The sequence below is a fragment of the Pelecanus crispus genome, chromosome 9, assembly GCF_030463565.1.
Source record: "Pelecanus crispus isolate bPelCri1 chromosome 9, bPelCri1.pri, whole genome shotgun sequence".
NCBI lineage: Eukaryota > Metazoa > Chordata > Aves > Pelecaniformes > Pelecanidae > Pelecanus > Pelecanus crispus.
In genome coordinates this window covers 41,352,942-41,379,118 of record NC_134651.1, presented here as the reverse complement: position 1 = coordinate 41,379,118, position 26,177 = coordinate 41,352,942, and the positions used below count along the sequence as shown (strand labels likewise).

Sequence of the window (26,177 nt, the reverse complement as noted above, 5' to 3'; positions counted from 1 at the left end):
AGCACTCCAGCAGAAGGGCAAGAGGAAGGGGCTGTGTTCTTCTGAGTACTGTACAGACAACTCTACAGCGAGCGGGTGCTACTCTCTGCGAGCTCAGAACTGGAAACACCAAGTGTTTGCCCCACCTTACAAGAAGAAAAATTACTGTATTGTAACGGAGTTATCCAACATCGTAAGAAATTTAGTATTTCCAGATCCGTACATTTGTTCTGGCATGCTGATGCAAATCTCAATGTCCTTCACTAAAAACACCATTTCCCTTTACTGGAGTTCATCAGAATTGGCTTCCATCTGGATAACACAATAATTGCTCAGCTACTTTTCTGGTTCATAAATGAGTGAGTCGAGTCATCTAACGCTCCATCAACGCATCCAATAAGGGAGCAAGTAAAGCACTGGGTCCAAGTCCGTCCTTGCTTACATCTAAACTCCATTAAAATAGATGACAGCATTAGCAATCAGAATCAGGCCACTTATCGAGATACAAACTGCCCCAAAACTCTCATCCTGGCAGAGCCATACACATCCTTGGCTGGAACGCACAGGAGAACGGAAGACTTATTTGAACACATAATGCTTTCTACTTTAAATATGAAGTGTAAGTAGTATTTGAGAAAGTCACATAGGTTCAGAATTGATTTAATCAGAATAGAACTCGTTTCAAAAAAAAAAAAAAATTAAAAAAAAAATCAGAATTCTTGCTTCTCCAAATGAAGCAGCCAAGGTAACAGCATAACCATTCAGTACTCTGGTAGGTAAAATCAGCTCTGGATAAATAAAAAAAACCAAACCAAAACCCACAACTGACTTGAAGTATACAAAACAATATCCAATTTCCTTCTAAAACCAGGCACAGTTGATTGCAGAATGTAATGTTTACTCTGAAAATGAGTAAAGGATATAGGTGGTAAGTCACAGAAAAATCTTAACTGAAAAATGCAACGCCTACTTCAGCGGACATTTTATGACAGCACTATGTGCCTCAGTTAAAGATTAGGGTTCTTAACAGCGAGCTCTGTATATTAAGCTAGAACACTTGTGAAATGACTTGGGAAGAAAGGGGTTTTAAACAAGGAATACTGTATATAAAATCCCTGATCATAAATATTAAAGCTGCATCTGGTACTGAACAGCCACGTACAATGAAAACTCTGTTTCCGATTTAACCTGCTATACAGATGAACGATAATACTTCACTTTCCACCGCTTAGATCTCATTCGGAAAAAAAAGTACATGATCATTAAAAATAAGGATGATGCTACATATAGTATGACACACAGACTCATGTCTATGTTTGAAAATCCAATCCCTAAGAAAGACACGGCCTGCTTCATCTCTTTAAGGTTAGCTGATCCAGCTGCGCTTTTACCGCTATCTTTGACAGGTCCATGATTTGCTATTAGCTTATCTAACACCTTAGGTTCTGAATCTGGTACGTTTTCTTTATCCTGGATCTTATTTTCTTTGTTCCCACTTGGTTTCTTCAGTAGACTTTTGTCTTTCACCTCCCTTGTATCTCCCTGCTCAGTTTCACTGGAGTCAGTCTGGCTTTCAGCGTATTTATATAGAATATTTTCACTGTTATAGTGATACTTCATGAACTGTAGAACTTGGGCTTCATTCCAGCTGTGTAATCCTTTAATTTCTTCATGACATGCAGGACAAATGTCTGGAGTTGGCCACTGAACTTTGGGAAATTTTGGATCTTCAGTCAAATCACCTAATTGGGAGGAGGAAAAAAAAAAAATATCAGAAGTGAATGAACTAGGAAAGCTGAACCATCAGACACTTCACTGGAAACCACAGAGAGCATTTTCCACTTATAAAGAGGGAGGCTGGCAAAAAAAGCCCACAGCACAACAATGTTTGTATTAAACTTGATTGAAGACAACCATGAACAAATTTGGAAATTCAGAAGTTTCCTTATGGATGCATCACTTATGTTCTGAAGCATTGCTTCCTCTTTCAAAATACAAACACTAAATCATAATTATTTTCCTTTTCTCTCAGCAAAAGCTGTAGCATTCAAATTCTAACACAACGAGATATGACAATTGCTACGTTTTTAGAAGGCACGAAAACATCACCATCTGGGCCTTTCAGGGGTTAACTTGAATTACTGAATTCAAAACAAACTGCTCTTTTGCACTCAATACTCTTTAATCCTGAAGCCTGGTTTGCAGCAAGCAGTTTCAAGGCCAAAGACTTGCAGATATTTTCATGTTTCTATATCGTGAACCATTCCATCCTCAGCTTGCTTTTTCATAGCTTGCATTATTACTATAGCAAACTATTTTCAGTACTTTAAAAACCATTATCATATTTAAGATGTATTTTTCAGCTTGCTTTTTAGCATTTAAACATATAACGCTGTCTTGAACGAGAGCCAATTTTAACATTTCAGTTGCTCATAGCTCTGGCCACCTTTCTGTCTTGATGGCAAAGAGCTGAACACTGCAGCTAGTGTTGCACTTTGCTCTGAAAAAATAACATTTTAAAACATGGCTGGAGATCATTTTTAGAACGAAAATCTCCACCTGGTAAAAAAAAAAGCTCATCTATTTATCTGATTGTTACTAGTACACTAATGCTTCAGAAATAAATATAGAGTCTTATTTTATTATTATTTTTATCCTTTTTAGAGGCAGGAAACTTCCCTACGATTTTGAGCAAAATATTGTTTAGGGATTCAAAGAGTGCTAAAAAATATTTGACTTCCTGTTATTTACAAGTAAGAGCAAGCTTGCATTTCAGATATCTTTCTTTAAAGATCACTCAGTAATCAATTTGTTTCAGTAGAGAAAGTAGAAACATCTTATGGTAAGATTACAAACAGAAAACTTGCTATACTTCATGTTTTCCTGCCAAAAAGAAGAATGCTATAAATTCTGCACATTCTAAAGCAACAGGAAAGAATTAAATAGGGCAAAGCCATATACAACAATCTCATGACCCGCACTTGAAGGCTGTGCCAAGGTGTTTTCATTGACCGGTCAAACATTATTTCTCATTGAAAGCTATATATATTACCAGAAATACAGATGCAGCTTTTAGGAATTACAATAAGTCACTGTCCCAAAGAGAAATTTTAGTAAACTTAAAAAGCGTAATTTAATATTATTATTTATTCCAGTATGTTTATACCTCTTACTAAAAGGGTATTTTAGCCGGCTGTTGCATCATCTAAATCAATATCCATGCGCGTTTTCCAATAACTTAATGTTCTAAATAAGTATATTGCTCCCCTACTTAGCAACTTCAAGTTAAGAAGACGACTTTTTTTCCCGGTGTTCAACCTGGCAATAGTAACAAACATTAGGGGATGTTTTTATTTAATACCTCATCATTTACTTTTTTCTCCTTGGAGAAAGGAGACAAACTGTTTATGCTCACAACAGTATTTAATACTTCATAAATCTTGGGAATTCAGCATAACCATAATATAAACACAATATAGCATATTTAAATTGTAACTAATGCTACATTACACAGATCCATAACAGCAGACAGAGATTAAGTGCAAACAGAAACCAATTTTCTTTAGTGCTTTAGTTACTTGATATCCTCGTAACAGAACGGATTAAATACAATGAGTATTTTAACAGTACTTTTAGTCTAACTGAAAACATAGCAATCTAGTGGGGGAACAGATTTTCTTCATACAGTAATTTTATTTTATGCAGTTGCTGATCTGCTAATAGTTTCGGCTCTTTTATCCTGAGAAAGTCTCCTGTTCAATTATCATCATTTTCTATACAGCATCTCTCCAGAACAAAATGAAGACAGGTTTTAACATCTATTTAAACTGTTACAGAAAGAAATTTAATTATTTTTTATCCACTGATCAGTAGCTGAGCCGTATTGCTCCTTTTTGAAAAGGCTTTGATTTGTACTCCAGAAAGATCCTCTCATCGAGCAACAGGTGAAATCTCAGAAGAAACAATATTTTTGAGAATGGTGATGTTTTTTCATTACGTATCATACGAGATAACCATGTTGCTGGAGGACAGTGTATCCCAAGTGTGTATTTCTCACTCACGCCAAGGTTAGCGTGTTGGTCTTTAGAGTTCCAGTTGATTGGGATGCTCTAGGTTTTGCTCTATACACAAGTACCCTTGTACACCAATGTGTACAATGTGGAGTTAGTCTTTCGAAGTCAGTATTTAATAAAGGAATGTCGAGCTGGAACAACTGCTACTGTTGTTTCCAAACTCATGTTACAGAGCCTAATTTGCGTATCTTTGTTCAAACACAAACCAGGTTGTATAAAATGCCATCATAGCCCTGTCTTTCAGACACAGCTTTCGGCCACCTTTGGTGGGTTTTCCTAAGCAAGGTCTTCCATACCTGCGAGCCTGTTATTCACCACGTTGTGTTTCTCCCAGAGCCAGAGAATAGCCTCGTCCAAGGTTTTAACAGAATCCATGGACTCTTTAGCCATTTCTTCAAAATGCTGAGCGCAAGCCTTGCAGCCAAAAAAGTGGTGAATGTATCTCCGCATGATCTGAAGTACTATTTGGGGGCTGTCTTCAAGACCTAGGAAGACAGATGATAGACGCATTTAGCACCATCCGGACAAACGTAGCTTCAACACAGGCACTTTAACATACATAAAAGTGAACCGTGGGAAAAGGAAAGGAAATGTTGCTACCTTCTTGTTCCATGCAAATTTACACCTCCACTTTTGAGATAAGAAACTAGACCCTTTTATAATTTAAAGGGATCCATAGCACATGTGCCATCATACAGAACCTATAACTCAGCAAGTCACAAAGACAGAGGGGTTAAAAGCTTCACACATCTCTTAGAAGAAATACCCCTCCCCAACAAAATACACATGTAATATTGTCACTAAGTAGCTGAGGTGAGACATTTAGAAACCAAATTACTTGGCAATAAATAATGTAGAGTTTAAAGTGATCTCAAACAGCACATTTCAAAACATACTGTTTTCAAGGGTTGTCTGGAGTATCAGACACAACTACAAGGGAATTATTTCAAACACACTGAGGTTCAAAAAATGCTAGGTGAGCAACAGTGTCATTAAAAACGCAAAGAAGCTATTTATACCAATACATACTAACAGATTTCGTCTATACAATTGTGTTCAAAGTTACCCTGAACAACATGTTAAAATAAGAGTTAAAGGTCAAGTGTTCTTCACAGTGAAATTTCTCCTTTCAAAGAATGTCTTACAATTTGAGGCAGGAACAAACTTAGCTAAATGAAAAACAGACTTTTTTTTTTTTTTTTCCAGAAGCCCGTTATCAGAGTACATTTTGAAACTGTTAAAACATGCGAAGTCCACGCTGCCTATATTTCACACAATTCTTCTGCAAGTAGAGACTTTATCCACTATCTTGCCCAATAACAAAAGGAATATTTATGTTACGCATTCACCATTACATTTATGCTCAGGCACTAATGTTATGGTGACCTTGCTACTGAAAAACCAAGAGTCAAAAACCCTCTGATAAGTATTTCACGAGGTGCCTGCGATATCTGTTTTTCACTCCATACCTCTGAGGTATTACAGAATACCAGAATCTCATTACAGTTATTAATTCCACGGCTTTTTTGGCAGGCACTGAACGCACACACGTAACAGCCACTTAGCAACATTTGAACTTTCAAGAGTAACTCAGGAATTCCTTCCAAAATAAATACAAACACATTATTCTTTCTATAACATTCACACTAAAGATAACGCAAAAGAATCATTATTTTATTCAGAAGTAAGCTAAGGTCTTTACAGACAGAGAACTTTGTCCTGGGCCTTTACTGTGACAGCAGGCAGTCCCTACCTCTGTAAGTGGCTCGAAAACCTGATATAATGCGTTGAAATCCTAATGGTTTCATCTCTGTCTCACAGATTTTCTGATTCATGCTTAATTGACCTAGTAAATTGTGCCAAAATGTATTTACAGATGTACTATACGTTATCACAAACACAGGCTTGTCAAACGAAACACATTTTATGATGCAGATTGATCAAATTACCGACTCCTGCAGTTGAACACCTCCACCACGAGTAATTTACAATGCAGGTTTTGTAGGTTCTGTAGTAAAGGGTTACGGTGCTTTGCTCACTGTCCTATTCTGGTAGTGAATAACAAACAGTTTGGTAGCACATATGCCCTCCGTACGTGCATTGTTTTTTGAAAAAAAAAATCTTCAACAAAACCTATTCAAAACTATCAGAGTACTTATCTGTTATGTATATAAGAAATGCATGAAGACTGTCATAAACACCTTCCTTTAGAACAACAACGTTATATTCTTAAACATGGCAGCAAAAAAAAGTCTTTAAAGCCAAAAAGAAATCATAAAAAGCAAACAATCTCTACTCAGACACTCAATATCTGTGATTGAATGGGCATGTATAAATAAAAAAGCTATGAGATTAAAGCAGATTAAATTACAGTATTAAAAGAAAGGCTGAAAAATAATTTTGGAGAGTTGAAACGAATTTCAGGCAGAACAGTTTTACCACGTATACTAAAATATATATTTAGAAAAAAATCAACAACAAACACAACAAAACTAACTACTAGCAAATAACCTTTTTATGGAGGAACAGAGATTCATACACAAATTTAATTATATCTGTCCTCCTGCATAATGGTACGCTTTTGAAAATTCATTTTGTGGGGAGGTCTTTCAAATTCAGCAACAGATTAAAAAGAATCCAGATTTTTTTTTTTTTTTAATAAAATCCACAAGCCTGTCTTATTCACGCCAATAGATCCTATTACCTAAAAAACACATTTCATATAATTAAGCGTGCTCAGGACTAGATTTCCACAGTGATTTTATACATCCTCAGATGTGAGCAGTTCTGTTTGGAGTTCCTTTGGATTCCCTTATGCCGATCCCACTGCAGGTTCAAATTACACCATTCAACATTAAAATGTGTCAAATATAAACCAATAAAAACGTCATATCAAGAAAGCCATAGCAAGCTCACACTGACTGCCAGACTCTGCAAGCAGAGGAAACTATCAAGAAAAATACAGCTGCTTCAAAAAGAAAGCAAACAATTGCAAAATGGCTCATTTTGTTTGTTTTTCTTTTATCAGTCCAGAGATGAATCTTCTATTAACATCTGCCATGTATCATCATGTAATCCTCCTTTTCTCTTTCCTCCCAAACTACTGCAATTCAGGGTAACCCTAATCTTTAAAGTGGACAAGAACCATAAAACCCTACCTGTGGTGGCAAGGATTAGGGAGTACATCATGCTTTTTAGTAGATGGGATTTAAACAAGCAATAAGGAGAGGAAAACCTCCCAAGACATAATCCGACAGTCTCAGACTGACCCAATTCTTTCACCATAAGAAGTGATCATCACATATCTGTCCCGATTTAAATCGATGGTTAAGTGTGCCAAAGAGTTTTCAGGTTCTACAATGTATTTTTAACTTGAGACTGACTAGAGCTCACGCTTGAAACATGGGAGGAATTCAAGATGCAATTTTGTACAGTTAAATATTAAGAACAGTTTTAATTAGAACACTTTCGGCAATTGGGACAGAAAGGGGAAATTTCAACTTAGGCGTGATCCTGTTGAACAGCTAATATATCATCCAGTACAAAACCCCGCCAAACTCACCAGGCAGAGCCCAGTACTAAATTAAAGGGATTCAACATACTGTCCCATGAATAACGAACAAGACAAAACAAAGAGAGAAACCGAAATCAACAACAGGATGATTAGCTATCAAAAAAACCATCCCTATTCTGCAGGAGATTCAATATTAAGAATTGAGAGATTTTCACCGTGGCTGCAAGCAATGCTGGACAAATGTATGTATCCATAATTTGAAATAATCAAATATTTTTTTTTTTTTTTAAACATACAATCAGCAACTGACAAATTGCAAATTTCTGAGCTTTATGATCTAGTAACATTCCATCTAGCATTCTTATATTCCTTGGAAAAGACATGAAAAAGGCTTAAATGAAAACTAAATAGAACTATAACCAAACAAAGCACTGTCCTGGCAAGAATAAAAACATATGAAGGCCAATATTTTAGCATTAGTAATCCTATTTCCATTGTGCGAGGAAAATAGATTATATATCCAGCATGTTTCTTAAACAGGAATCATCACCAGAATATTAACACTCTGCTTCATAAGATGCTGCAAGTCTAAAAATAAGCAATTTTACAGAGTGCTTGCAAAGTAGTATATCACTGCACAGATTAATGGACACCAGGTACATTCAGCTGACAAAAATGCAGTCGTAACATTCAGTATTTAAGAAATAAAATTCCAGGATTGGTTAATGGTTGTACAGCTTTTACAGCTACTAAACTATACAGTTAAATCTCATTCTTCTCAAATTAAATTAACAGTGCAACCTCAGGTAACCTGAACAATCTTCACCCCTTTTCAGGTAGTTCAAAATTTCTTTGTTTGAAATTCTCTCCTTTTTCTGCTTTATTGCTCACATCTTTAGGGCCACATACTTTATTTACCACATTTCTAAGCAAGAATTGACAGGCTTTCTTTCAAAGCCTTCCCGCTGCAGTAAAGCTATGCTCTGACCTCTGCTGGTACAAACCTGAAAGCTAAGCCTCAAAAGCCACTGTTCCTCCACCAATGTATTAGTTCAGTATTTACACACAAAAAAATTCACTCTAATTCGTTCCTTTTTCTATTGCACAGCAGAACTGCTGCACATATTTGTCTCATCCTTCAAGCGTCTCATGTAACCGTTGCTTACCTGTATTTATCAAAGCTTTCGGTCGCAGCGCAGCTTGAACAGTTAGGGTATGAAACAGCTTCCAAAGGGAACAGGTATAACCTCTCAGCTCTGGTCTGCTGCCCTGACATCCGACCCACTGAACCTTCTTCGTGAGAAATATCCCAGAAATCTGGAAAAAAAAAACCCCAACCCAAACCGTATTTAAGATACACGCAGCTCTGGGACCTAAATTCACTACTGAACATAGAAGCAGTCACAGTTGATCCTACCTTGAACTTGAGGTGATCCAAGGACAAAGAATAGTAAATTACTCTCTCTGCACTTGTTGCTAATGAATTCATGCTTAAGGCAAACAAATTTTAGACTTATAACAATCCTTAAGTCTGAAGATACTCTGATGCTCCATTATAAAACTCATCCCTCTTGCAAACATACTACATGACACACAATGTAGAGTCACTCGTGTCAAACCTACTAAAATGCACATCACAAAGGTCTCATTAGTCTGACAGAATATATTAAGTAGCTTAGCTTGCAAAGTTTTTTTAAAGCACAGTATGAACACAACATGCACACACACAAATACTACTGTAAACTCTGAGAGCTACAGTTTCCCTGGGCACATTAAAAATTCCGTGTTACTCAGTAAGATCTACATGACTTACAGTCATAAAGTCTTAACAGGCTAAGATGTAGAATTCATTATTATTTCTTCTTAAAACAAAACCACTACTTACTCATTATACCTAAAATCCAGTGCAAGACTTTAGTTTTCTGAGATTTATCTCTCTGCTTCCTAAATACACAGGAGGTTTCCAAATTTCAGATAGCAATCCCATTTCATGGGAAAAAAGACTCATATTAACTTCTGCACAGATGGCCCTACCACAGGGCTCTGCATTACCAAAGTGAGGTGGGATTCCTAGCAAGATCTTTACTGTGCCAGGAAATTACAGAGCATTTGGGGAAACTCTTCAGCAATAATGCCCATTTCAGTGGGTAAGTTTCCCATTGCTTAAACTCTGACCTTCAAGAGAATCCTGCTGATAGCAAGCATAGCAAGCAAAAGCAACTCAAAAATATCCGCTGGGAATCTTGCATCATTTAAGCTGATGTTAGGGAACACGTATACGTTAGTGACTGCTTGCTCATTATAAAACTGAGACAGGATTGTGCATTGCAATTCTCTCATTTCAATTCCTTCATGTGGATTTTTTTTCTGGTAATGATTTCACTTTATTTTCATTTTAACCTTCTTATAACTCCATTATGACTGAGGGACCATCAGTAAGTGATGTCTTAGATTTATACAGAATCTTATCCTTTACTAATGCTGTATTTTATGCTGGAAACTAGTAACAGCTTACCCGCATTTTGTTGTTGACCAGATCTAGGATAGCATCATAAGGGATTTTGTCTAATGGAAGGCTCACCAGCCACTCTTGCAAGGTCTCTAACAACTTCACCACAGGCTGACGGCCAGGAAAAAGCTGAGGAAAAACAAAAAAGAAGAAGAAAATACCCAATTTTAAAGCACAAATCTCATTAGCAGCAAGACACTTATCTTAATCTAAATGCGTTGTTCCGGTCTTTAAAATACTTCAGATTTTCTTTTGTTATGAGCAAATTAATTACTTGTTCTGCTTTCAATAAAAAGCCATGTCACACTAACTCTTGCTTACAAAATTTAACAAGTTGCATGCACAAAATGTAAAACAAAGTTACTCAACAGCAGGCAGAAATGCTACAGAACAACTTCTAACAGATAATGTAGAATTTCCCATTAAGGTAATTCAGCTCAGCGTATAGCTCAAAAAGGAGCATAAGACTTAAGTGAATCAGAGAAGCCGAAATCCCTTCTCACTCTTAGAAGATTAATCACAAAAATTAGTTCTTATAAAATATTTGTTCAGATTTCTGTAAAGATAGGTGATGTTTGTTATCTAGAAGAGCATTTTCCTTTTCATATGTGTCATAGTGATTTCCAAAGTGATTCGGAAATAGTGACTTCCTTAACTTGCCACTTAAAGAAGTCACAGTCTGGCAGATGAGCGGAAGGAACCATAAATCAGAGGTAATGCCATTATTTTACACTAGAAATGGTGTTTTGCTTTAGTGATAGTTGTAATTACTATAGAATTAAGTAGAGTATGCATACCATCCTCTAAGTACCCTTCCGGAGGGAGCAGTATTTCTACAGATGGGGAAATGAAGTCCCTGTATCTGCTACATTAAATACATAAAGCAATTTATGACAGAAGATGCTATACATATGGTAGTCATTCTGCAGCTGTTGTCCAGCTATCAATAATATCTCTAATTCATAGATTGCTTACTTGGTACCATGCAAATCTAACAGCTGGAACTCCCTTTTGCTAATTGTCTGTATTATATCTAACACAAGGGACCCTGTACCTTGTTTGCTTTCAAAGACAACTCTTAAATAGTCTGCAAAAAACCAGCACGCCCCTGAACTACTGATGGCATACTATAATTATATTCACTCCTGTAGGAGCCCCAGAATATCATGCATTACTATCTAAAAGACAATAGTTGCACAGTATCTCAGGTAGGTATCAGTCTCATCAAGGATTCAAAAAACAATGGACTTCTGCACTAACTGCCAAAAAACCTAATTCTACAACAATGAAAATTCTCCACATAGGGAACCAGAGACCTCTGTGCCTTAGGATTTATCATCGCTATGAATGTTGTTACATAGGAGAATAGTATAAAAAGTTTCCTAACAGAAGCACCTGAGAATCATGAATGAGAACGAGGAAAGTGTTGCGTGACAAGAGAATGGGAATAAAGGACAGCAGTCCCTGCTTGTACAATGGCAGTCTGCAGATGAGCATGCAACTAAGAGAGCATTCCCCATTTCTGCACTAATAGCCAGGGAAGCAAATGACATCAGCTGGCCAGGAGCCATCAGGAAGAACAGAGGGTGTTGTAGGGATAATATGATGGAAAGATTACCACCACACTTTCTTAAAGAAATGAGGCCAGCTAGAGATTGCTGACCTCTGATGGCTGCGGGGGGGCAAGAAACTGTCTGTCTGATTTTCAGATAAATCCAGATATTTGGAAATAGTTCATATAGGCCTTATTATTCCCTTAAACAGATATTGATTCGCTTTCTTTAAAATAAAACAAAGTGTTAGCTGCTCAGTAAGTAAATATAAAGAGACATTGGTCATTTCAGTAGGCTGATGTTATAAAGTTAAATTATTTCTTTTTTTTTTTTCAAGTCATATCACATTATATTACATGTATTGTCCCTTCACTCAAATGTAATACACAAGCATCTTTATTTTTTAAATACTCAATTATACTCAATACCTCAATTATTTTGAAATAATTAATTAAATTCAATACCTCAATTACATTCAAAATTTAGACAGAAGTTACTAATATCTCTAAACGGAACACCGTTTGTCAAGTATGCACTAATGAAATCCAAAAGTCAAGAACGAAAACCAAAGTTTTTTTTAATCCCACTCAGTTACAACAGCTACTTATCCTGAAAATCTGATAAATGGACTATATTTACAGTGTTTGTTCAATATGCTGCAGACTACTTAAGCTTCATTTAATTTCGAGCCCTCTAAGATTAAATTAAAATGCATTTCAACCATGTAAGTATGTCAGAACGGCACAGAATAACTCAAAAGTAACATTTAAAGAAACCCATAAAACTATTTTTTAGGCTAGTGAGGAAGCATATATTTAAACATTCTGAAAGACATTTTGAGAGACTTATGTCACATAATAAATTTTATGTTAGAGTCACTTTATTCTTACAAATAATCAAAGACCAGAAGTGTATACCTTGGCAGAGACGGTAACAAAATCCTTGAAGGTCTTTAGCTCAGCTCCCTCAAGTGTCTTGTGCGTAGCAAGCTCTACCCTGAGCAGGTAATGCAATCCCGATTCAAGGTCAGCCATGTACAGCTTAGATCTGAAACACACATATATAATGTTATAAAGCGGCAGGTTTCTTTCGCTCATTTTCTCACCAGTCATGAAGGTAAAATTGATATATAGTAGGTGTCATTAAAACCTCAACATTTGCCACTCCACAGTGATTGCAGTATATCCTACACCAGTATGGGAAGACACAGCAGTTACTTCAGGTGCTCGGTATGGTGAATGTCAAGTTCAACGAGTTTCACTGTACTCTCTCTTAAGAGTAACTTTATGTCATTTTGTTCAGAGTTTAGACAAATGAAGCATAACCGCACACAAGAATTTCTTTGACTAAACTTTCTGCCTCCCAGCCAGCTTTACCTTGTAATGAAATTATAACCCTGACATTGTCAGCAAGAAAATAGCCAGTGTAAAGAAATTAGAGCTGCTCTTCAGGATTGACCACAAATAGAAAAATGACATGCTATGAAAAAAGGGAGACTTTCAGTCTTTAGAAAAAAGTAGATTATACACAGAGCAGGAGTGCAAACAAGACAAGACTGAAAAAGGTCAATGTCGGAAAGGACTGAATCTAGAAATCCTCTCCCAGATGCAGTAGCTTTACTGTAGGTTCTTTGCATCAAGTTTAACAGTCAATTTTAATCACACCAGCTCTTAAGACAGAGTTAGGGTACCTTATGAAAATACGAGTAAAACACATAAAGCAAATCAAAGAATTTTAAGAGTTCCTTCTCACAACCAAGTATCTTCATAACAACAAAAACACTTTACAAAGTACAAATACATCAAGTAAAACACCCTAGCTATCAGAGTACAAACTCTGGACAGTATGATACAGGGCAATGTAACCAAACAAGCAGAAGTTCACATAGTTAATAAACACTTTTTGTAAGAGTTCAGCAGCACTATTCTTTCTAAAACCAAATAGAATTAAAAGAACAACCACCCAAGAAACTGGCTGGCCCCACCTCTTAAATAACATGCAGGAAATAACATATTAAAATACAGAAGAATCTATATTCTTAACAACTCAAACTATGGACTTACTCTGAATTTATCTCCTTAATTAATAATGTACTCACTTAAATTAAAAGAACAGCAAAATTCTGCTTCACGTTTCTTAAATAGAGAGACATCCATGTGAATGCATGAGGTTCCCCCCAAAGAATCCTATTTAGAAGATACTTGGACTTGAGATTCACATCAACAAGATTTTGTCTTGCTGGAAAGCAGCTCATTTTAACTAAGTTGTTTTGATAACAGAATGTTTCATATAAAATATTTTATAATAGTCACTGAAAGAAGATGACACTAATAGTGTCCATGAAAGGAAAATAAGTACAAAATGAAAGCACTCAGTCCTACATCTTTTCCATCTAAAGATGCTGAGGGATTATCTCTCTGCAAAGCCTTTGCATCCTTCTTTCGAACAGACAAAGAGGGAAAGAGGGTGAAGATAAACCTTACCGGATTTTGTATGATAAACATCTTTTACAGTGACTTTAGTATTTTCTGTTACACTTGCATTTGACAAGCACTTTTAGTGGGCACTGCTTCGCTATTATACACACAGAGAATTCTCATTTCCTGCAGAAATGTTATAGCTTGTTCTTTTATTATTTATTCTTTCAGGGACACCAATTACTTGCTGAAGTTTTCCAACAATTCAAATCAGTGATCTATTTACTTCAGGTAAGGGGGTGATGAGAGCTTGGTATTTTTAAGCCATTTAAGTGTTTGGCAATACTTTTGGAGAAAACATTCCTTCCATAGCAGTGCAGATCCTTGCTGCTAAAAACCAAATACTGGCAGCCCTCAATAATTTCACCTCTGAATTGTTTGAAACATTGCTCACGATCATAAAGAAGTTGTAACCTTGATGCTGGAACTGAACTAATTCACAAGTGTTACCTGAATATACTGAGAAATGGATGAAGTTGAAGCAACTGCTGAAAGCATTGCTTTCAGCTTCGATGCTATAACTTCTCCAGTATTAAGCACGAATGCCTTTAATTTTACTCGGCAGAAAAATTTGGATCATTCAGTAATGACCAACCTATTCAACTCAAGGTGCATCACCTGGGATGGAATGAAGTAAAACTTCGAACTGCACTCGGAATTTTATTATAAATTACACATAACTTCCCACGTGGCAAGAAAAAACTGCAAGCAAATTTTTATAACCAAGCATTGATCTGAAAATTGAGGGTGGCACTTACTTATCGAACTCTTTCCACACCTTGATTTCTGTACTCTTCTCTTTGTTTTCTTGAACAGGTAGCTGAAGTGGCAAAAGAAGTTTTTTTCTTACACCTGGCAGTGACTTTAAATACGAAGAAAAGAAAGACCGTAGAGGCTTCAAACTGCATATAATGGACAAAGTAAAGATTACTTTTAATCTCAGACTATGCAAATTAGCATATTTATAAAGTAAGATATTCACTTTGGTTTGTGTTTTACAGTCCTAGTGCAACATGTTATGTTTTGATACAAAGTGAAATGAAATAATGACTAATTTAGGAATAGTAACAACAGTCATCTGGATTAGTGGTTTAAAATTCCATTCAAAATAAGAACACATCACGTTCATCAAAATGTCCGTTCGCCTTACACAGGTAATGTTCACATGGAACAAGTATTTTGACTTAGAAGCAAATTTTTTTTAAGAACTGTGATGTTTTATTAATTTTTTTTCCACTTTTATTCCAAAGTGTTTCCCTTTCAGAAGTATCACACTAATAGGTTAAAGCTATAAATAGGCAACAGTGGTAAGCAAAAGTAATATTAGGTCTCTTATTAAAAAAAATAGAGCTAACGATATTAAATAATTCATTAAGAACAACCAGCTCATTGCTCTCAGCATATCAAAATCCATATAACAAACACTGGCTTAGAGCTTTTATTTCCAGTTAGAAACACTACTTCAAATCATCTACTTAACAAGTGAGTTTTGTCAGCAGTATAAACTTGTTATTGTAGTCCGACACCACAAGGGTTATAATTAGCCACCACACCATTTTGGCTAATCTTCCCTGCTATATGATGAAATCTAATTTCCACTGGCATAACCCATGCCTGTTTATTAGAAGCACTCACAAAGAGTAAACAAGACCACTAGATGATTTAATAATTGCTAGAGAGCACTCAAGACAGGCAATTTTCAAACACAAAGAAATGGTACACCTAATTTCAGTCAGTACAACGCATTGATTACATGCCAAGACACAATGTCATTATATATATGCAAAAGAAGGTTACAGAATAACTTACTTTGTATAAAAGGAAGCTACGGAAACTGTTTTTATAGCTTAAGTGAATCTCTCCATATTCCTCAGCCAGGTAACTACTCACATGTTAATTAATCCATGGGATCCATTTGGATGCATCAGATAGCATGAAGGGACTGAGGTGATACCAAGTTTCTCAAGAAAAGGCTTATCAAAATTCAACGCTCTCTTTACAACGATGTTTTCATACTGGATCAAGTCTAAGATAACCTGGATAATGAAAAGATGACATGAATATTACATTGTCCAAGGAATATCCAATCTTGTAGGACAAGACATATAAATAGGTGAAGCGCATCATCCTTTAAGGGTGCCATTAAGCTGTTTGCCAAGGAAGTACATCTACAAGTATTCTGTGGACACTAACAATTTCAGTTAAAGAAGATTTACTCTTCTCTGGAAATTATTTACTTCTATCTTCCATGTCTTTTTCTTGGTCTATCCTGATCTTTTCCCTTTGAAGTCTAACATCTGAAGAAAACATGAGAATGAATAATAAAATGTCCTCATTAACCTCAAAAAAGCCCAGAGGCTATTCCACAGGCACCAACAGGTTTATGTTTCAAGTTACACATGTAAGAGTCTAAAGGCAAATTTTCAGGTAGTGAAGAAACACTTGTTTGGTCCCACCACTTTAGGGCATTCTGACGTCAAAGTCCATGACTTAGAAAACAAGAGCTTCACAGGAGTTAAGGCTTTGCCTGGCAAGCCCTGCCAAATCAAGCTGTGTAGTCTGCGGTGTCACAGCACCCAGCTGTCTGTTCAGCTCTTTTTGTTCACCAACCCCACAGCAGAGACTCCATACAGGAACAGGTGCCTATCTCTCAAAAGTTCCAGTTCACAGTCCAGCATTTTAGCTCAAACCAATCTTCATCAGCTGTTTAAACCTCACGCTGGGCTTTTGCACTAGAGCAGCTGGGAGTTGCCACAAATTTCTTTGCAAGGCGCAAAATTCAGCGCAAGGTGGAGGAGGCAGAAGGTGGTGGTTAACATCAGAATGCCTTCGGGTGAATGCTATCTTTGCTACATTTTCCCTCACTTTCAAACTTGTAATTTAGGAGAGCCTTCCTTCCTTCCTTTCATCAGTGATAAACGCATGGCCTTCCTTTCTTCAGCTGTTGTGACTTCTATTAGGTTTGTCCATATTGTCTTATACTGTAAACTTGAAAACGATGTTATTTTCTATTTCACTAAACTATTCTATAAAGCTAAAATACTACATAACATCAGCAAATATTTTTTCTTTTGAAAGCAGACTCCACTTTCTGTAAATCAGATGACACTCAGTCTTTCCCTATAACAGCAGGTAATAAAATTAAAGCGAGTGTGATAAAAAGCTGAAGAACTTTATAATCATTGCATTTCTTCTTTTCAGTAATGCCCACTTGTATCAACACAGCAGCTTCCAGAAAACAAATGTCTGGAAGCAGCCTGCTTCTCGAAGTGATTCTTGCTTTTGGCAGCACACTCTCCTCCACTTATGCAACTGGGCCATCTCAGCATCAAATCTAATTAGAAACATTTCACAGACATTGGATGTTTCTACACAGATTATGCCTAGATAATTATGCAATTTATTTTCTTTACTTATCCTAGAACTTGGCAGGAGGAGAAAAGTAACAGTTGTCTAAGCTAACAGCAGGCTCATTAGGTGGTGAAATGATGCCAAATCAAATATTTTATTGGAGGGGTGGGGGAAGCAAAAAACCAAAGACTTCCACTTCCTCAGTGCCTCCGAGCTGTGAAAATAATTTTACGCTATCACCTTAATTTAGAATGCAATTTCCTAAAACCTATGCACAAAGAAAAAGAAGCAGAGAATTTAGATTATTATAAACAGTTGAAATCACAAAAGCTGTCCAGCAGAATGAATATTATGAACAGTTCTCTAGCAGTAATAAAATAATAACACAATCTGACAATATTTTTGTTGTGATCTTCCAAATCTGGAAAGAAAAAAGAATTGTGCTAATGATGCAATTGGTGAATTAATCTTGCACTACAATGTGAATGGAATAAGTTAACATGACATCACATTCATTTGTAAGCAAGTTCCTCTGTGTGACTAAATACACCAGCCCTATATAATCCCTTGACTTTGTGATATCTCAAATATGCGTGGACCTGCCCTTTATGACCCTTTAACTCAGTCCTGTAATCAGAAATTTTGTCGCTTGGCTAAATAACATAAAATGCAGCTGGTTTATGATAACATTCATTCACACATATTATGTCATTCATAAGTCATACATTACCTCTCGTCCAACATAGGAGTTATTACTTTCAAACACAATGGCAGTATAATGATGGCTGTTCTTGTCAAAAAGAGAAGTAATATCACTGGACCTTTTAGGAAAAGAAAAGCTATTTAGCACAGGTAGGATGCAATACACCCACTGTTATGTGGGTGTTTCCTTTTACAATCTCATAGCAGAACTGATAATAAGAAAAAAAATCTTACTTTGTCTTTAATAGGACCTTTTACATTTTATTTAATTAATATAGTAAGTATACACCAGCTGTACTTTAAACAAGGAACTTACGAAACTGGATCCAAGGGCGGGCAAGCGGGCGGTCTCAATTCTTGGGAATGATTCTGTAAGAAGTCAATCATCATCTGACGAACTGTTTGCAGCTCTCGATCTGCTCCTGCTGAGTACAGGTTACAAAAAACCCACACTACTTCAGAAAACCGGGAAGAAATGACTCACATGCAGGTTTTCATACATTCTCATGCTTTTCTGTGTCAGCTTTTTGTTCTAAATTTGGACTTAAAGAACAGAATACTATTTGGTTGAAGAACAGGGACTAAGGATTTAGTTGTAAGGTTTCATTTTAATATTGAGATGAGATCATATTTAAAAGCTGTCATCCCACCCCAAAATTAATAAAACCTCCAGACTTTTCCAAATCTAACCATCTGCCTGCCTTGCTGATTTTTTCTTCAAAATGCTTCATTCTAAACCTGTGCTCATTTTCACAATAGTTAGCGTGGGCAACTTCAGTAGTTTTTCTGCAATAAGGATATTCATCATGCATTAAAAACTGCAAAGGTGTACCATTCTTACCAAATGGGCCAGGTGAGGTTACCAAGCCACGTAACAATATGAGGAAATAACTGAAGTGTGAGAATATTTTATTCGCTTTAAAAGAAATAAATTAAAAAGCAGAAACCCTCACAAATGCCAAAAAGTAACAGGTACAACTACGGTCTACTTCTACAGGAAGGGTTAATGGTGCAGGTGGTCTCTCTTCTGACCTCTGGCCTTTTAAATGTTAATCCATTGAAAAAGACAACATTACTTTTGTCCCCAGACAAACCACCTCAAGCTGTGATCCTGTCAGACACACAGAATGAGCCCTTTTCAGTCAACATCTGAATACGGGTTCTCCCAGTGAGATTCAGGGTGCCTGGAAAGTGGCTGACGGACCAAAAAGTACCACACTCAGGACTGAGCAAAATGGATCTCATGCTGATGAGGGGTGTGGTGGAAAAAAAGGAATTTTAAAAAATTATCTAGCCATTTGTGAAAATTAAGAACTACATTTCAAAAAAATGAAGAATATGAGCCCTAAGTTCTTGTACAAATGTTTTGCCTGTCTAAAATTCTGCCTGACATTCCATTTTCATACAGTACTTGTAATATTGTATTCTAAAGAGCTATTCAGTGTCCATCCCATCTCCAGCTGTCTAAACTAATTGACAGGCAAAGGGATTTTGCTTATTGCATGACACATTCCTGGCTGATAGGATAACTGCTTTGGGGATTTCTTACAGTAGGATATTCTTACCTTTGTAATTTTCTCCAGTAGTAAACTGCTTTGTAAATGCTTTGAAGTACTGTGTGGGGAAAAAAAAAACCCAGTATTATTGCTTTGAAAATAACTCGCTGTATCAGACGAAAGCTCAGTTTAGAAACAAAAATGGCTTTCAAGAGTTTTTACTTTTTACAGCTCTAATTACAGAACATTTTTATCTATCTGTTCAGAAGACAGTTTTCCCTCTCAGCCTATGAGGTCCAAAGACCCGCTTCTCAACTATTTGAGGGTAGCTCGTCTGTACCAGTCGAAACTCTGATATACAATAAAGCCAACTTTTAGAGGAAAAATACCATAACGCATAATTGTATATCGATCCATTACTGCAAACATTAACCCAAACACAAATTAACTCATTACCAAATCAGTACTACCAACTGTATATATACTTAGAAGACTATTCAGATTTTCTCAACTCCCTCCAGTGGTTAAACAGGATATATAATGGAGCTTGACTGCCTTCGGCTATAAAAAATAAAATCGAAAAGATTCAGTGCCTAATAAAGAGTGCATTCCAATTTACATCCAAAACTTTAAAGAGTAAAAAAAATATTGTTGTCTATCAGGGTAGAACATCACAAATTCTACAGTGAAACGTTCCCTGTTGCCTTTCTTGTCATAACAGTTTATTCAATCCTCTCCATCCATCACATTCTGCTCATACTTACGGTTAATAATGTGATTATACAGATTGACAAAGACAGAGAAGTTAAAAATTGGACTTAGACCTGAAAATGAGCAATGGTAGATACTTCTGGCAAACACAAGATCCCTTTTAAAAGCCACTTTAAGCAAATTATGAAATTAGTTAGAAAAATAGTGAAGGATCAATCAAGGGTAAATTTTTAATTGGTCATGAAATCAGCTGATTTCATGATGCAGTTTCAAAGTATTACCTTTACTTTCACATACCAAAACTAAACCCACTATTAATAATCATGAACATTTGAATTTGAAAAATATTTATACAAATTGTTAGTATCTAACAAAAATATTAAAACTAGTTGTTATATAAATGTTAACAACATAGTATTTTCTAGAATGGTACCTTCTTTCAATAAGAATTTTTCAGATTCAGAACTGAGGACTGAATTCCTGCTATAAATAACTGCATCAGCTATTGCGTTCAGCAAGAACTCAAATTTATCAACTCTGCAGTTTTCTCAGCGAAAGCAAAGTAAAAGTCCAGCTAAAGAACAACGAGTTACATGTAACACTCTGCGCAAGCATGTTTGTTACAGTTTCACTTACTATAAAGCATGCATCATGTACCTAAGGCAATATATTATGCCACTTACCCTAAAAGTTGGATAATAGTGAATACCATATTCTTTGCACGTCTCATAGTTCTCTTCTTCCCCACAATCCAGCACACCCACTCTAATTGCAGATTCCCAGTCTGAAAACAAAGATACCTTTCAGTTTTCAGCAGAAGTGATCACGGATCCCAGCTGATGGATTACCCTGCTTCCCATGGAAATCAACAACAGAACTCCGATAGATTCCAATAGCATAAAAATCAAGCCCTTGGTCGATTCTCATTTGCTATTCATTTGTATCCTCAGGTGTAATACAACCTACTGATTTTTAAAATAACTAAAACATCCCTGTTTTTCTTTGCTGCGTCAGTATTTTCAATACACCTAAATAAGAAGAATCCCAACACATCCTGAACATTAGATACACCTCAGAAAATACCCGAGTTTTAACCAGAGCGCTAAATAGTTGAGTCTGGCCATCACTGTACGTTTCCTTTACAAATGTTTCCTAGCAACAACCACAAGAGTTCAAGTATTTCTATAAATATGCTTATATAACTTCAATAAAAGCTTTCAACTCGCTTATAGATTTTTTCCCTTCTCATTTCGCTAGGAAGTTATCTTTCTGAGCCACGCTCCACTGCAGCAATCACTTTAAGGAAGAACCCCTCCAAGAGTCTCCTTAGACAGTTACTTTTTAAAGCTAAGCTAAATCAAACCAGCTGTGGGCAGAATTTGAAGGTACACAATTCCCAAGTATCAATAAAATTTAAAAAGCACTAAAATTAAACTTGCTTTTATAGCAGAGCATGAAAGCTTCATCAAGTTCAAGATCTGATTGACAGCTGTACGCCTAGCTGCTTTTGAGATTTAGCTTGACCTTTATTTGTCTTTGGAGGAGGACGGGGCAGCTGATGGAGAATTTCAGTTGTGCTGAACATGCCAACAGCTGAACAGGCACCAGGAGTAACTACAAGCATGCTAGAGCAGATGGGCACGTATTCACAGGAGCACAAAAGACACAACAGTCTATTTAATCAAATAAAACGCAAAATTAAAAAAAAGAAGTTTGGCTTCTGGGTATCTATCTCATTCAACTTTCACCACTCCTCCTCCTTTTTCCACCTGTCTTGATCCTCCTCCATACAATGAATAGAAGCACTATGAACCTAATGCAAATAGCCTACGCGCAACAATGCAAACCCATCTCTAGCTAAACACTTGGGTTAAAGAGCACCAGCTGGGATGTGTGCTGCTTAGCATTTGCTTCTGCTTAAAAAGGAGCTTTTCCTTTCTAAAGGATGCGAAAGTTGCTGGAGTGCACAGCCTTGACTGTGTAAGTTTACAGTAGCACTGTAGCCTGGATTGTTTTTTTAAAATGCTGATGAATTTTAAATTGACATTAATATTTTTGAAATACTAACTCACAAATGAAAGGGGGTAGATGAGTTGATATCGTATTAACCAACACTGTTTCTGTTTATGCTAAACAAGTTCCAATGAATGACGTTAATGTATCGGACAAACTGGAAATCCAGCAGGTTGGTCAAACCTCCCACTTAAGAAATGCCACAGAACACCAACACACCAGTCATAGTGTGCTACAAGGAAGATACTTTCTTTGCATAAACCTTGTGTATTCCCTCCAGCGGGTAGATGCAATGCCATGTGTTATTTTCCATTATGAAGTTTCAGTCAGGGAGGTAAGAGATGCATCACAAGGAACCTCTCTCCCTGCGGGCTACTCGAGAGTTACGCATTTTAATACACAGGCTGCTTCCTGAATAATGACAAGTTTTCTGCAGTTCCCCACCAAATGTGTTTAAAGAACAATTTCCAGAAGGAAATCATTATTGCTAGATTTGGAACAACAATTGCTAGATTTGGAACAGTTGTTCCAAATCCAGGGGAGCGGATTGCTTCTGCATACAATTCAAGGGTTGTCATATATGGGATTTCCAAGGGTTTGTTACTTCTACACAGAAAATTGCTACACATAATTCCAGCCCACAGGCATTTTGGTGGATAGATTCAATCATCTTTTAAGACAGAAAAAGTACAATTAACTATAATGGCCACTTTGGACACCACTGTAATAAAACTAAATGTGTGATTAGGAATGCAGCAGCAACGACTCTAAGCTTAAAGCCTGTTCTGAGAGGAGAGGGAGTATCAACTCAAAACGTAAATTACACAAAAGCAAGCACCGCTCTTATTTTTCAGGAGGATTATGTTCTGCTATGAAGTACGCAATAATAGTATTGCCAAGATTTAACAAATGAGAAATGAAATAAAAATTAAGTATATTAGCACAGGCCTTTTACGGACAAAGTAGTCGCACCAATTTAACTGGACTATGCCAAATTAACAAACACAACCACGGTGATCTAGGAGTTCTTCAGTGTAGATGAGCCTGCATCCTTGAAAACAGCTGTAATATCCTAGCAGATGAGTAAATATTTTTGAAAAATAAATGTTGAGACAGCCTAAGTGGGCAAAATGTTTTGGGGTTTTTTTTGGATGAAGCTACCAATGAAAAGCGTGACTGTTCTCAGTCTCCTACTAAAATCCATTCATTCCAACTCTAAAATGGAAACATTTTGCTGACAAATAACACCAGAAGCCAATTGCATTTGCTAGTACTGCCAATGTCCACAAACATAAAAATCCACTTTTTAAATGCAAGTCTTCATAAAAACTCAATGGATTAAAGCGTAGATATGCCTTTAACTGGTTATAGTAATACAAGTGCATAACATCATTTGCAGTTATCACGACTGCAGATGAGGAAGAAAATATCTATTTGAAGAAGTCATTACCAGTTACAAAAAATACTGCCTACAAAGGTCTCATGCTGCTGTAGCAATAAACAAACATGTCCCTGTCTTATTTTGACAAAAGCTCTGGTCAGTTCACGCTCTGCATGATCTTCGCCGCAGTGTTCAAACACCTCCTTGTTCTTACTTTTCTTCAAAAAAGAAGAAAATCTAATACTTTGGCCACAAGCCAAATCAAGCCAAATCTAATACTTTGGCCACAAGCAAATCAAATCAGAAGGTGAAAATGCTACACAAACTTACGCAAAGAAAACAGAAAAAAGCTACTGCTTTTATGAACAAAAAACCCATGCAAGTAAGGAGCATTTGAAATGCTCCGAAACCATTACTGCTCTGTGTTTCTCCATATTTGAGTTTCTGCTCATCAGTCAGCAATCCTCAACGTGTGACGAGTTCATCAGGACCTATTTTTGGGTAGGCCTCCATTTCCGTATATCTAAAACCACATATACTTAATACTGCACCTACATTTCATGTTAATCATTAACATTTTTCACATACAAGGCTGCCAGAGAAAAGCCAGAGTTCTTCACTTGCTCTCAAGCTGAAACCATACGAATGCATTAGAACTGCTGTCTCCATCCTGGAAACGTCTCTTGGGTCAAATGCTAAATCAAGAGTATTTTAAAAGCCTTTAACACCACTATATTAAGCATAACATTTCCTACAAATGTGATCTCAGGTCTTCTCTCCACCAGAAGTATTGAATTTAACTGATACCCGAGGGGTCCGTTTGTTTCCTTACCTTACCTCTACAAATAGAGTAAAACACTTCAGCACCTGCCTAAAAAACATTGAGCAGGCTAAGACACAGCAAGGCAGGTCTCCCTCAGTACAAACTGTGGAGGCCACCATTTCTTTTTCAGTCACTATTTGATAAATCTGAAAATCTGACTCTTACTGAGCTTGATTTTTGTATTATTTCCTGGCGGTCTTCTTCCCCTTCTAGTCCATTCACATTACATGGAATTTGCAAGATATAAATCAAACACACGCGTGGCCTCCCCAGTACCCCAAAACCTGATTTTTTATTTAGCTTCTAAAACAGGCTAGTCTCTTCACAACACATTCAGAAAGATCTTGCCTCAAAGAGTTTGCTCTAAACGTACCTCCTGCGCCTCAGCGCATCCACCCGCGCGCTGCAGCGCACACAGAGACGCTTGGGTGCAAATCCGCACCCGGGATCGCTGCGTGTCTGCCAGAGGTGGTGATGTTTTATCCCTGGATCCCTACGAAACCTTTAATTTGGAGACTTGCTACCATCACCCCCGCCTCGCTCTGCCCCGCGCGCCATTCTGGCAGCGTGGCGAGGGCCGCGCCCGCCGCCAGAGGAGCGAGAAGCGGGACGACGCTCACGCGCCGATGGACGACGTTCACGTGCCGAGGGGCGACGCTCACGCAAAGCACGGCCACGCGTGGCAAGGCGTCGCCGGAGCCCACGGGCGACGCGGCGAGCCGAGGCCCCGCTGCCACCCACGCGTGCCAAGGCCCCGCCGCGGCCCAGCGCCCCACGGGCGACCAGGTGCGACGAGGCGCGGCCGCGGCCCGCACGGGTGCCCCGGCTCCGGCACCGGCGGCCCGGGGGAGGCCGCGGGGGCGGGAGGGCTGCGGGCCAGCGGGGCGGCGGCCAGGCCTCACGCCGGGCGGAGCCGTGGAGCGGCGGCGAGCGCGGCCCCGGGTGCGGGGGCCCGCTCAGAGCCCGGCCGGCGCCTCACCTTTGACGTCCCCCGCCAGGGCCCGCCAGGTGGGGGCGAAGGCGATGCAGTGGCCGCAGGACGAGCTGTAGAACTGCACCACCCAAGCGGCTGAGGAGTTGAGCAGCGCCCGCCGCACCGAGCCGGCCGCCAGCACGGTCAGCGGGTCCTCGCCGGGCCGGTACAGCCGCGCCGCCGCCGCCGCCGCCGCCGCCGCCAGCAGCAAGGCCAGCAGCGCCAGCGGCCCGCCGCCGCCCGCCGCCGCCATGTTGGGACGCCCGCGGCGCGCGGCGAGGGGCGGGGCGGGGCGGGGCGGGGCCGCGCCATAGCAACGCGGCGGCCATGGCGACGCGGCCTGCCGGCCCCGGGCCCCGCTCGGTTCCTTCCCGCCTCGGCGTCCCGGAGCTTTGGCGGCCTGAGGGGGAGGCCTGGCCCCTCTCTCGTCCTGAGGGCAGCGAGTGTCCCTCGTCCGAAGAGAGCGAGGCGGCGCCGCGCGCCGCCACACCGGCCATAGACGGCGACATGGCGACATGGCGACATGGCGACACGGGGCAAGGCCCCAGGTGGGGACGCACCTGTTGGCAGCCCCCCCCGCCATGTCCGTACCCCCTAGCCCAGGAGGTGCGTGCGAGGGCTC

The 26,177-nt window shown here is 38.4% G+C and overlaps 1 protein-coding gene across 1 annotated transcript; it reads right to left on the bottom strand.

Moving 5' to 3' along the window:
* Positions 1-1,170: 1,170 nt before the first annotated feature.
* Positions 1,171-25,884, bottom strand: QSOX2 (quiescin sulfhydryl oxidase 2). Its single transcript, XM_075716919.1, is given in 13 exon segments — positions 1,171-1,721; positions 4,349-4,537; positions 8,733-8,883; positions 10,082-10,204; positions 12,546-12,675; positions 14,864-15,007; positions 15,996-16,141; positions 18,187-18,277; positions 18,475-18,583; positions 19,724-19,772; positions 21,049-21,149; positions 25,562-25,835; positions 25,837-25,884. Coding segments are annotated over 13 exon segments (2,106 nt in total).
* Positions 25,885-26,177: the final 293 nt, after the last annotated feature.